We start from the raw sequence: 14,001 nt of genomic DNA, 5'->3' as shown, positions 1-14,001 counted from the left end.
ATCAGAAGCAGGCTCCAGGCTCCGAGCTGTCGGCACAGAGCCCGACGCGGGGCTGGAACCCACAAACCGCGAGATCATGATCTGAGCCAAAGTCGGACGCTCAACCGACTGAGCCACCCAGGCGCCCCTGGGACTTTTTGAAACAGAATCATAACATAATAACATCTAAATATACATGGAAGCACCAAGTTTAGGTTAATAGATTCCCACCCTGGAGACACGAACCTCAGCCTTAGCTCAGTAGTGCCTCCATGTTCCTTACTCGAGATGCTGCCCGGCCCGTGCCCACCAGCACAGAGGCGCAGGTAGGGCCAGAAGAAAGCAGGGGCGAAGAGGCATACCCCAGAAAAATGCCCAGATTCACATTCAACCACATGGAAATCATCCGCCATTTTGTAGAGCCTTTGCCTGACAAATATGACTAGCTATATGCATTGCGAGAGTACTGCGTTAACGACTTCTTTGTCTTACCTACAAATAATGAGATAAAGCCCTTCTGCTAGTCCAGGCTGTCTGTCATTCATAACTTCAGCCCTTATGACTCATTACTCTTTCCTCCGAATCTGCTTGCTTTCCTTAAATGGAACTTGCTAATTCCATCTCTCTCTTTTTTTTTTTTTTTTTGCATATTCATGGTGTTACAGCTAGGAACACTCTACCCTGATCTGCCCCCGCCTCTCACATCTTGCCTTCCCCATGAAGACTTCCCTAAATTACTCCCCATCCTCCCGTCTCTGCCTTCCCCTCCTGGGATCTCCGCCTTGAACTTGTCGCTAAGTCAGTCCGTCCTCATTCTGCGGGGTCACTGTTCCCTCCCTGTGATCTGCTCCCATCTGCAACACGTCAGTTACTCGGCCCCGGAAGTTAACTTCCAACAACGATGCCAATTTAAAACATGGATTGTCTCAGCCAGAAATCAGTCGGCCGTGTCCACGAGTAAACCCTTCCTGGTGCTCAGACTCGTGAGGACTGACTGCTCAGCAGTGGGTGCCTCGCAGACCAGGCAGTGAGCGCAGCACTTGCAGGAAGGTAGCAATGGGAGACACCACCCGTCGGAGGTGCTACCTGAGGCAGGCTCGGAAGAACGGGTGCCAGTCTGTTTAAATGAAGTAACGACGTGAATGTGCCCCGCAAGGAGTCTGCCTCCCCGTATATGTCTTCCCTCAACGTTGAGGAATTCAGGGAACGTAGAAAGACCGAGCAAGCAGTGTTGAGCTGCACGAATTCGCGGTGTGGCTTCAAGTTCAGACGGTGGGTGGATGAGATTTCAGAGATAAGAGAATTGTACTGAGAGGTGCTCAGCACAGCCCTGGTACAGAGTCAGCACCCAGGAGATGTTCATGGTGAAGCTTTGTGAGCAAAGACCAGGAGGTGGGGTGGGTATGGGGTGAGAGCACGGAGGACTGTGCCTCCGAGGAGAGATGTGCTGGGACCAGGTCCTTTAAGGCATTCCCCTTGGCTTGTTTTCTCCCGGCTGTTCGCAGGACAAGTTTAGAAAGCAGGAAGAAAGAAACAGCCACCATGGTCACAAACTTGTCCTAGGGGCCTCTCGTCAGGAAAACGAGCTTGGTGTGTCGGTGGGAGTTGTTCACAGTGTTTGTAGGACGAGAATGCAGAGCGTTCCTACGCCGAGCTTTGAAAGTAGGAACTTCACCCTACAAAGCAGAAGAGTATTTTTTTTTCTTCGTTTGTGGTTTCACATAGCAAATGTGTGACACTCTCTACTTATAGACCAAATGAGATGCCAGGCATCGAAGAGTGAGTGTGGCCTGGATTTCTGTCCCCTCTCCGTCAGCCCTTTCGTTTTACTCTTATCGCGCTTTGCAGAAAGTTTGCCTGCTGGGAGAATCGTTGTGACAATTTCCCGTGTTGTCAGATAGCTCCATAGAATTCAGTTTCTGAGAACCAGCCCAAGGCATGCAGTGACATTGCATAATCCCTCCTCTGAAGCCAGAGATATCAGCCGGAGAGCTCACGGGAGCTGTTTCACACCAGCATGAAGGGAGCAGAGATCATGGATGGCACGCCCAGGGTGAGTGACGGGGGGCCGTTCGGATGGGCAGTTCACCAAACAACCAGTTATGGTTAAGGACAATGACCGACTTTAGTTCCAAGTTTCTGATGAAGTCGAAGGGTGAATACTAGTAACATGTAGGTTGGAGATGGAAAAGTTTACTAGAAGTCTAAGCGTGGAAAAGAGGGGTGCTCCAAAGCCCCTGACCAGTTGGATTCAGAGATGGATGAAGGTTACTTCTCGCAGAAACCGGTTCATGGGGTTGAGCACACAATCCAGCCCTTTGTGTCTGTTCAGCTTCCAAACAGCTTTCCCAGCAAGATGCGGGTCTTGGCCTCAGCTCACCCTGACCTCTCCTCTCTCTGAACCCTGCAAACACTTAGTGTCACTCCCAGGTTGATTCTGTGCTCCTTCCCAAGAGCAGAGTCCAGCTCTGGCTTCAGCCTCCCCTGCGGAGTCCACAGGGGGCATTCTGCGTGCCATTTCCCGGTAATTTTTGTACTGGGACGTGTAAGTGGGGCTCAGGTCTGTGGCATGAATCAAAAAAGATTTGCTGTCTAGAACATTGTAATGGCTGCTTAAAAAGAAAAATGTCTCAGACACAAAGAAAATAAAGCTCAGGGATTATCTTGCTAGACCTTTTTTAAACCTTCAGTCGTGCAGGAAAGAAAATGAAACAATTACTAAATGGGAAGATTGTTTATATGAATTAAATATATGCTATTGATTATTAAAGTAATACTAATGTATGTCACTAGTGGAATTTATGGCTGAGTAACCCATGACGCCTCTCTTGTATGGATCGTGTGTAAATATCGAAGCTACCCTAGAATTTTGTGCCCGCTTTTTTTCTTTGAAAAATGTTTAAACCATTGGAAAACTGGCGGGGGGGGGGGAAGTAATTCAGTAAACCCCTGTATATCCTTCACCAAGATTCACTGATTCCTGGCACTTTGTCACATCTGTCTGCATCTATTTGTGTATATTTACACACACACACACACACACACACACACACACACTTTGTTGTTGCTGTTGCTAAGCCATTTGAAAACAAATTGTAGGCATAATGACCCTTCACCCCCCCCTCCCAAAACATCAACATGTGTCTCCTAAAAACAAGGACGTTCTTCTACACGACTCCAATATGATCACACACAAGAAAATTTAATGTTGAATTAATAATGTCCTTCTAACAATCAGTCCACATAAAGGCAGTAAGTACTATGGCAAGAACTCACATCTTCAACTCCTAGTCCACAGGCAACCTCAGCAGAGGGTTTCTTGGGTACCCCTACAGAAGGGTCGACGCCCATGTGAGATAATACACTGTTTAAAAGGCTTTATACAAATGGGAGCAGCAACTGATCCATTGTCGAGCTTCTTGCCTTTCACAATTAACAATACGTATTGGAGTTCCATTTGTTTTAGCACAGTTGATCTCCTTGATTATTGTTCATTAATTCTCTTTGATCAAAGGGTCACGCAATGCTGTCAGGGGTCATATCACGTAACTGGTTCTCTGCTTTGGTGCATTTTGCTTTGAAGCACCTTCATGTTCAGCCAAGGGGACCCAGAGCACCTCTCGTACCTTGAAGGTGGCCTGGGGACAGTGGGTGGTGACCAGCGATTGCCCTGTCACACTGTCCCGTGGTGCTGCTGCTTTTTGTCACCCGATGGTTTCATGTCGGTAGAGCGTTCACCTTTGTGTAGTTGTCTGCTTTTCACGAGGTTTTCCTTAATGTCTTATAAAACCAAGAGAAAACTGAAAACTAAACACGCTGATACTAGTGATGAGAAACACTGGGCTCACACAGTATGGTTGCGACAGACGTAGAAGTTGTCATGTGTGGCAAAGTGGTCCGTCTAACACCTCATCTGTTGACTTACTGGACTGTAGCTGATTGATTCCCTGTTCAACTCCATTCAAGAAAGTCAAGTCAGACAAGTCAAGTCAAGACAGGGTGCATAAGTGATTTTATTACATGTAAATCTTTGGGATTCTGGGCAGTTTCAAAAAGTGCCTTATTTATGAAAATGGAGTCTGCATGTACTTTAGTGATGCAGTCCCATTTGTTACAAATTGTGTTGACTTCTGAATGTGCATGTGTGTGTGCACATGTGTGCAGATGAATACACACCATTAGAAGTGACGTTGAAATTAGCACCTTTGTCTCACTGGGGTACATGTCCAGGAACTGAAGGAGAATCACAGAGTCAGATAAGCATGGCATTTGTTTTCCTTCGCTTTCTGAGAATTTCTGAAATGGTATTCTATTTTATTATTTTTTAATGTTAATTTTGGAAAGAGAGAGAGAGTGAGCACAAGTGGGGGAGGGGCAGAGAGAGGGAGACAGAGGATCCCGGGTGGTCTCTGCACTGACCACAGAGAGCCTGATGCAGGGCTCAAACTCACCAACCTCAAGATCATGACCTGAGCTGAAGTCAGATGCTTAACCAACTGAGCCACCCTGAAATTCTATTTTAAACCTACTTTCTGAAAGTATTTTCTCTACAAGCTGCACTTTCTCTCTTTTGTAAACGTGACGGCGTGCTCACTTGCTTTTCTGAAGGGAGTTTTCAAACAAGTGTCTGTCCCCTCATTACTAAAGGGTGGATGTCCAGAGAATTGATCAAAATAATATTTATGTTTTAAGCACATTTAAATACTCTCAGATATTCTTAACAGTTCAGATTCAGCCGCGATTAAAGAGCAAACACCCTCTGGCTGTCTTACATCCCAATCCTGGGGGGAGTGGTCGTAGAGCCCCTCAAGGAGGGTCACGGTAAAGACTTAAAGGTAAAGGCACCAAAATTCTTAGACTCTGACAGACCCAACGGCAATGTGTCTCCCACGGGCGCAGACTACACTTACTTCAGGGCTTCTGGGCAAGAGCGCTCAGGACCTCGGGACCTTGTTTGTGGGTGGGGAGCAATCACAGGTTCTCCTTGTGCCTTTAGCACCTCTGAATGGGAAGTAAGACATTTTAACTCAGTCTTTGTGGAAGAAGGGCAAGTGGGAATGTATGTGGAGAACTTACCGTGGCCACGAGGCGTGCCTGACCCCCTCCCCACAGCCCCCCACCACGCTGCCCGCCCCTTCCCCTGCCTTGGAACATTCATGTAGGAGGGTTGGGTCCCGTGGGTCCTCCCCACCAGCATCGTCCACACTCACTCACTCACTTGCTCACTCACACGCTTGCTCAAGGCCTTTCTGGACCGCCCATCCAATCGCCTCCCACACCTTCCCTGGTCTTTCTCATTCTCCGCCTCGTCTTCATTTATCAACATCTGAAATCATCTTTCTCAATCGTTTGTCCCTTTGATCATCACGTGTCTTCCCCTCTGGAGAGTCAGCTCCACCAGGGACAGAGCTGGGCTTTCTTATTCAGGGCTGCGTCTCCAGTGCTACGGCAGTGCCTGCACTTAGTAGGTGCCCAATAAACACCTGGAGTGTGTGTGAATGAATGGGAGGTTACAGAGAGTGCAGATGGAGCTCTTGTGACATCGCCCTGCCCCGCCACAAGGTCAGACACGGCACTTCCTAGTTGTCACACCCCTGGGAACCGAGGCTGCCCGGCTCTAAGCTCCCTAACCCCTACCTGGCCCCGACCCGAGCCACTCAGCCTAGATTCTCGGGAACTGGCCCCCTTCCAGCTCCCATGGTCAGATGTTGCCTTAGATCTAAACCTTTGCAGCTGAGGTCAAGGTCACAAGGACCCGTGGCCTCCCTCTGACCTTGTGCATCAGTTCCATTGCTTCACCTGCCTCACAAAACAAAAGAGCCCAGACACCACAGCCAGCTTGAAAACACAATTCACTGCCCGTTGTTTAGCCATCCATCCGGCATGTAGTTATTGGGCCCTGGGGTTCAGATGATCAACACATTGCTGATATTTTAGTGGAGTCAGAAAGTTAGTAAATGAGGGCGCCTGGGTGGCTCAGTCGGTTGAGCGTCCGACTTCAGCTCAGGTCACGATCTCGCGGTCCGTGAGTTCGAGCCCCACATCGGGCTCTGGGCTGATGGCTCAGAGCCTGGATCCTGCTTCTGATTCTGTGTCTCCCTCTCTCTCTGCCCCTCCCCCGTTCATGCTCTGTCTCTCTCTGTCTCAAAAATAAATAAACGTTAAAAAAATTAAAAAAAAAAAAGTTAGTAAATGAGTAAATGGACACCATGATTTCAGATGGTGACAACTGCCATGAAGAAAAATAAAACAAGGTGATCTGATAGAGGTGATGGACAGAAAGGGCCTCTCTGGAGTCCTGAATGATGACAGAAGCATTCAGGGCAGAAGAAACAGCAAATGCAAAAGGCCCTGTGGCAGGAATGAATTCAGCATTGTGGAGTATCCACAGAAAGGCCAGTGTTGTTGGAGCAGAAGGACCAAGGGAAAGAGTGGGCAGAAATGAGATCAACGGGGTAAGCAAGATCCCGTTCACATAGGACCTTGTCAGTCCTGTAAGAAGTTCGAAGTGCATTCTAACTGCAAAGGAAGCCACTGGCCCATTTAAAGCAGGAGATGACATGGTCCGGTTTATGTTTTAAGAGATCACTCTGGCTGCTACACAACAAAGGGAATGTTGGCAAGGAAGAGCAGAAGGAGGGGGATAAATCAGGGGACCAGGGTGGTGGCCTCTCTTTCCATTTTATTTATTTATTAAAAAAAATTTTTTTAACATTTATTTATCTTTGAGAGACAGAGAGAGGCAGAGCATGAGCAGGGGAGGGGGAGAGAGAGATATAGAATCTGAAGCCGGCTCCAGGCTCTGAGCTGTCAGCATAGATCCCGACGTGGGGCTCGAACTCGCAAACCGTGAGATCATGACCTGAGCCAAAGTTGGACGCTCAACCAACTGAGTCACCCAGGCGCCCCCCCACTTTTATTTTTTAATTTATTTTTTAACACTTATTTAACTCTTAACATTTTAGATGCCACCATGGTGTTCTCAATGGACACAGACGAGAATCACTTGCCCTGCCTTTCAGAAAAAAAAAAAAAAAAACAGAGAGAAACTTTGGACATTTGAAACTGGCAGGAGATATAAACAGAAAGAATAGTAAATAAAGGTGTAAATGGTTTTATTGAACTACATGTGCTATCTATACACCTTTTTCTTTTTTTGGAAACTGATGTTTGTTTTCTATCAACCCTATTTCCATTTTCTGTTGAGACAATATACCTTTCATTCATCCAACAAATATCGAGTGCTCGCTTTGCGCCAGGCACCATTCTAAATGCCACAAAGAACACAAATGTCTAGGTCCCTTTCTCAATAAAATAAACTGTCATTTTAGTTAATAAAAATGTAATAGAAAATAGAATATATAACATGTAATATAAAAATAGAGTATAATATAATAACACTATATTATCACTCCTGTTTAAAAACTTTTATTCTCTTAATGTTTTATTTGCTATAGAGCTCACTACTAAAAAAAAAAAATAAGAACTAAACAGAATACCATCACGATCCCAGAATTTACCAGACTATTCAAAGGAAAGTGGCCTACATGGTAATCGAATGGGGAAGCAGCTGTAGAAACAGAACATGGTCATTTTGGAAATAGAATGACTAAGGGAGGAAATGACAAGTTCTTGGAGAGGAAATAACTTCAAAGGAGGAAGGTGGGAGGCTGGTAGAAAATATGCCGTACAAGTGATATTCGACTGCCCCAGCGTGAGCTGTGAAAAAGGGGAAATAAATAGTTTAGGAGCCATTTCCAAATGTATGCTCATAAGCCATCTGTGTATTCGATTGGAGGACCCTGTGTCCACACCATGAGGACAGAGCCAGTGGCAAGAAGGCAGTATGTCCCACACCTGCAACAGCAGCTCGGCTTATGAGTTACTGAACACACAGAATTGTTCTTTTTTTCCTTTAAAGTGTTGCTTCTCCTGAGAATCAAGAGCAGCTTGTGTGACGCACCTGTCACAGGCAGTCTGTCATTTGGGGAGAAGAGCAGACAAGGAATGAGACGAGAAAGCAGTAGGGGCCTTCCTCCCTTGGAGATGTTTGCCCTCTGGTTAAGGAAAAGTACAAAGGGCTTTGTGGGATGTTCCCTCCGCTTCAGAATTTCAACTCGCTCCGAGGTTGAAAGAACGCGAGAGTCAGTTACAGATGGCGAGTACTTGAAGTTGCTTTTTTCCTACGCGAATGTTGCCCAGAGTGAGGAGATCAACAAGCATTGTGAGATCAAGGGCCAGTTACACACACCTGTCTCTAACGTTCTGCGTAGTCTCCTGAGTAAGGCTTTTTTTTAATTAAAAAACTTTTTTTAATTTTTTAAATGTGTATTTATTTTCGAGACAGAGAGAGAGAGAGAGAGAGAGAGAGAGCAGGAGTGGTGGAGAGGCAGAGAGAAGGGGAGACACAGAATCCAAAGCAGGCTCCAGGCTCTGAGCTGTCAGCACAGAGCTCTACCCGGGGCTCAAACTCATGAACTGTGAGATTATGCCCTGAGCCGAAACCAAGAGTGGGACACTTAACCCACTGAGCCACCCAGGTGCCTCTAGATAATGCATTTTAACGTGCATCAGAAAAAACTAAGAGGGGCGCCTGGGTGGCTCAGTCGGTTAAGCATCTGACTTTGGCTCAGGTCTGGATCTCACGGTTCGTGGGTTCGAGCTCGGCATCAGGCTCTGTGCTGACAGTTCAGAGCCTGGAACCTGCTTCAGATTCTGTCTCCCCCTCTCTCCCTCTGCCCCTGCCCTGCTCGTGCTCTGTCTCTCTCTGACTCAAAAATAAAGAAACATTTTCAAAAATTGAAAAAGAAAAACTAAGATTTGTTCATTGAACGTAATTCTATAGGTAATATTGCTTAGGGAGAGTTGTTTTTAATTGGCTTAATTTAACACGTGACTTGAGTAAAAATCTGTACTGGTGGCCCACGGATATGACGTGCTGTGAATAGTCGCGAGGCCGAAGGAGTGCAGTCTTAGACGAAGCTTCCTCCTCATCCGAGGTCGTACAGTCACTGGGGACCAATCGAACAGCACAAAACACCTTTTGTATCTCCCCTGCCTTTCGTCTTTGTTTCCCTCCAAAAAAAGAGAGAAAGGAGGAGGAGAGGAAAGGAAGCTAAGAAGGAAAAGACCCTACCTGTGATGTTCTTGCCCCCGCCCTCCTTCCTGGGGTGAGAGAGAAGTATAAGGAAAGAAATCATGCAGGGGGCGAGGTGTTGCAGCCACTCGGGAACCCTGCACGGGCCACCCTGCTTTCAGGTGAGGTTAGGGAGGCCCCGAGAAGTTCCTAGTTTCTCACTCTCCTCCATCGATGAGCTTCTCACAAGCTGGGACTGAGCCTCAACCACTCCCAGAAGCTGCTTCCAACTTCTCCTTTTTCCGAACTAGGTATGTAAACGATAAGTCAGGGACGCGGCTGGTCAGGAGCGAGCTTAGAGGTGGTGGAGGGGACGCGGCCAGGAATACAGATGCCGGATCTCCAGGGCACAACCAGCTGTAGAACGCAGTTTGGTACAACATGCACCTGTCTTGGGCCAGATCTCAATTACTACAAGGCTTGGTTGATCAAATGTTGCAGCATTTCAATCCTGAGCTTGGATCAAGGGAACCTCGTGCACCGCTCTCCCCAGCACACGTTATCAAACATACAGTATGTGCTTAATAAAGAATCGTCTGGGCGCCTGGGTGGTTCAGTCGGTTGAGTGTCCAGCTCTTTTTTTTTTTTAAGTTTATTTATTTATTTTGAGAGAGAGGGGGAGAGAGCGTGAGCCGAGGAGGGGCAGAGACATAGGGAGAGATTAAGAATCCATAGGGAGAGAATTAAGTTGAGCGTCCGACTTCATCTCAGGTGACGATCTCGTGGTCCGTGAGTTCGAGCCCCGCGTCGGGCTCTGTGCTGCCAGCTCAGAGCCTGGAGCCTGTTCCGGATTCTGTCTCTCCCTCTTTCTCTCTGCTCCTCCCCCGCTCACACTCTGTATCTCTCTCTCTCTCTCTCAAAAATAAACATTAAAAACAAAATAAAAAAAAGAATCCCAAGCAGGCTCCGATGCAGGGCTCGATCTCACAAACTGCAAGACCATGACCCGAGCTGAAATCAAAATCCAGATCTTAACTGACCGAGCCACCCAGGCACCCTCCAACTCTTGATTTTGACTCAGGTCATGATCTCATGGTCATGAGATCGAGCCCCACATCAGGCTCTGAGCTGAGTGTGGAGCCTGCTTGAGATTCTCTTTCTGTCTCTCTCTCCCTCTGCCCCTTTCTTCAGCTCACATGGCCTCTCTCTCTCTAAAATAAAGTAAAATATACCTTAAAAAATAATGATAATTGTCAAATTAATAAAGCACTAACAGTGAGTTCTAATAAGGTTCCCATGAATAGGGGAAGTTGACTCAAACATGTTGATCTGGCCAAGACCCAAACCTATTGGAAAACCACGGTATTCAGACATCAGGGAAGAAAACATTTCACTTCCACCGAGTGGCTTTGGAATTTTTTTCTGGCCACAATCGCTTCCTCAAAGTCTCATTATTGGGCGATGTACGGAAGTCCTGTGATGAGTGGCTTCTTCATCCGAACCATCAGGAAGAATTCGAAGCTGGAGGGGTCAGAGTTCGACGCGTCTACAGAGAAATCGCTTATACCTTTGTGCTTGTTCACAGACACCGCCGTCATCCCTGGCCACCGGGCCATTTTCACGGGCGTTAGGAAGACAAGGAATCATTCTTCAAGTTTTTCTTTTTCGCTCGTATATCTTCTCGTGTCCAAGTTCACCAGGGTTATTCCCTTCTTTGTCCCCGGTGCCTATAGATACACCCACCATAGTGGCTATTTGCACCCAGAAGGATGGGAGGGAACCAGGGAGCAGATCAAGGGAATGCGTTGGGTGGCCGGGCCCATCCACACCCAGGGCTGTCGGGTCCAGCCCAGATCTGCTCGCAGGAATAGCTGTGAAAAGAGCACTATTCACGCCCAAGTGTTTTAGACCCACACCTGTCGGCACTCCGGCACAAACTGCTACGGAAGACCCTCCCTTCCCAAGCGGCTTCTGCCGGTGTTTTCCAGGACACGGAATGGTCACCTTTAAACACAATCTCCTTAAAGGATCAAGATGAGAGTGAATGTGAGTATCTGAGTTTCTCTCTGCTGGCCTCCATTTCTTTGCAACTCTAACCGTGCGAAGGGGGCCATGACGTGTTATTTCAAATGTTCCCCCCAAGTCAGGGAAGCCCGGAAGGACGGTCCTCCGATAGCTGTCGCACCGGTGGGACTAACTGAAAGGTGCTCTGTGTCCTGTGTTTTGAAACCAAAAAGAGAGAATTTACATTTTGTTTAAAAAGCTGTATTCTGCTCGGTTAATTTTTTTAAGCTTCCGTGTTCCTCTAAATATAAAGGTAATGGGGGGGTGGGGAGAAGCGCGTTTCGGTATCTCGCGTTCAGTTAAATGACCCCGGATCCCTTTCTCCACATCCTGGAGCCTCTTCATTCGAGAACTTGTCCACTTGTACAGAGGGGTTGCTGGGGCCGAAGCTCGCTGATTTCCCTGGCCTCCCTGGCAGACAACAGCAGCTTCTCCTCAGCCTTCTCTCCTTTACCCACTTGGCTAAGTCTTTAAAAACCAGCTCCAAGAGAATCAACCCTTCCTTATGTCGCAGGATGATGCAAGAAATCACTCAGCTGTCACTTCATTAAAAAAAAAAAACAAGCAAACAAAAAAAGCCCAAATATTTCCGAGACCGGAATGCAGATGACTGAACCAGAGCTGTCTCAGGCTCTATGATACCACAAATGAATTCTCTCACTACATTAGGCATGACAAGTGGAAGGATATTAACTGGGCGCCGTTGCAAATCTCAGGGCAAGTTCTGATTACGAAATGCACCATTTTGCTATCTTCCGTGACTCTTAGTTCCCTAAACCTGGCGGAACTGTACTTGGAAACGTAAACGTTGCTGTGGAAAGCTATTGAAATCCACGAGGGAAGACAAAAGTTAAGGCAACAGCCTCTTTCTTGGACAATTGTTTCAAAGAGGGATTCTTTTTTTTTTTTTAAGTCCATTTATTTATTTTGAGAGGGGGAGAGAGAGAGCACAAGCAGGGGAGGGGCAGAGAGAGAGGGCAGGGGGGAGAGAGAATCCCAAGCAGGCTCTTGGTTTACAAAATTCTAACTGTACCGAGGGGCGTGGGCTGCAAGCATGTTTTCCTTTAATCCCAAACCTCTATAATTTCCTGGGCTCTGGTTCCTCTGACCAGAGGGAAAGCCCCAACCAACAACTTATGTCATCTTCCAGAAAGATGCTATCCTCACAACAGCATAAATGGGGACATAATGTATGCACAGTTGGTCATCCTGATTAAATTAATACTGAATTTTGGAGATTGTTCCATTTCAACTCACATACACTCTACCTCATTATTTTTAATAGCTGTAGAGTATTCCATTATAAAAGTATATCATTATGTACCAGTAATGACAGTCAAGCTATTTCCTAAATTTTTTTTTAAGTTTATTTATTTATCTTGAGAGACGGAGGGTGAGCAGGGGACAGGCAGAGAGAGAGAGAGAGGGAGAAAGAGAATCCCAAGCAGGCATGGAGCCTGACGCGGGGCTCGATCCCACAAACCGTGAGATCATGACCTGAGCGGAAATCAAGAGTCGGACGCTTAACCGACTGAGCCACCCAGGTGCCCCTAAGCTATTTTCTGAATTCTTAAGGCAGGATCTAATTCTGATAAATGGCCACACAACTTACACAACTGAGTTAAAATGTAGTTATCAGCTTACCATTCCTGTCCCCAGGGCACACTCTATCATTCGCTGCTCTGTGAAAATGCACATGCCAACTGGTGGAGTCGGTACCAAGCTCTGCGATTTGTGGGCCAAAAAGGCAAACTCCAGGGTCAAAACTGCCTGTGTTCCATTCTTGGTCCTGTTCCTTGGCCTCTGAGCAACCTTACGCTACTCAATCACCCTCTCTGTGCCTTAATTTTCCCATCTCTCCAACACTAATCACGCTAACTGCTTCATGGGACGGTGAATATCAAGGGAGATCATCAAGGCTAATTACTTATCGCAGCCCCTGGCGCAGATGTTGAAAAAGTGTCGGCTACCCCATCTATGAGCCATTGGCTAAGTCGTAAACTATGACAGTAACAAGATGCCTGGCTCAATATGCGTCCAGAAGATTAAAGGGGAGGGGGCGCCTGGGTGGCTCGGTCGGTTTAGCGGTTAAGCATCCGACTTCGACCCAGGTCATGATCTCGCGGTCCTCAAGTTCAGGCCCCGGGTCGGGCTCTGTGCTGACAGCCCAGAACCTGGAGTCTGTTTCGGATTCTGTGTCTTCCTCTCTCCCTGCCTCTCCCCTGCTCGCACTCTGTCTCCTTCGAAAATAAATAAACATTAAAAAAGAAGAAGAAGATTAAAGGGGAATTTTTTCTTTGATCAATTACAGGAAATTACTATTAGCTGACACACCATGTGTAAGAAGAAGGCTGCATTGTTGTGTAGGGTTTGCAAACTGGGAATCCTTTCCAGACCATCTCTGCTGTAACTCCTTACGAGCCTGTCTACCCTCTCTCCTCTTTCCAGAGGTTACCTCACAGAATGCTGTCGCCCATCAACACCTCTCACAGGAGTATCATGAAGATACTTTGTTTCTTCCTCAGGATTGTCCTTCTTCCTCTGTCTTTCTTCCCTTTTTGGACAGTGTGGGTGGGAAAATGGAGGTGGTAAGGGGATTTTGCTTACGCTCTTGGAAACTTTTTTTTTTTTAACATAAGTGCTTTTTAAAATGATGGAAAATAAACAGGCACAAACCAACCCACAGCCCGGGTTCTCTCTGCTTTGATCTCTCCAAGCCTGTCTGTGTAGTTACATAGTGTGAAACACTTCCGGTTCATCCAAGGAGAGACGGTTGTCTCTAACAAGGATCAAAGCGCTTTGCTCTGCTCTGGGTCTACATCTGAGTTTCCGAGTCTGGGCTCAGCTGCGCTGGAGAGATATACAAGAGAAACTTTCACTGA

At 46.9% G+C, this 14,001-nt stretch overlaps 1 protein-coding gene across 1 annotated transcript in view; it reads left to right on the top strand.

The window, feature by feature from the left end:
- The first annotated feature begins 656 nt into the window (after nucleotides 1-656).
- CASS4 (Cas scaffold protein family member 4) overlaps nucleotides 657-14,001 on the top strand; it is a 38,768-nt gene continuing 25,423 nt past the window's right edge. Inside the window, 1 exon segment of the mRNA XM_049650585.1 lies at nucleotides 657-2,032. Coding sequence (XP_049506542.1) covers nucleotides 1,997-2,032 — 36 coding nt within the window. The 5' untranslated portion in view covers nucleotides 657-1,996.

Source organism: Panthera uncia (genome assembly GCF_023721935.1).
Source record: "Panthera uncia isolate 11264 chromosome A3 unlocalized genomic scaffold, Puncia_PCG_1.0 HiC_scaffold_11, whole genome shotgun sequence".
NCBI lineage: Eukaryota > Metazoa > Chordata > Mammalia > Carnivora > Felidae > Panthera > Panthera uncia.
The sequence above is the reverse complement of the archived record's forward strand: the minus strand, read 5'-3'. Positions and strand labels throughout refer to the sequence as shown.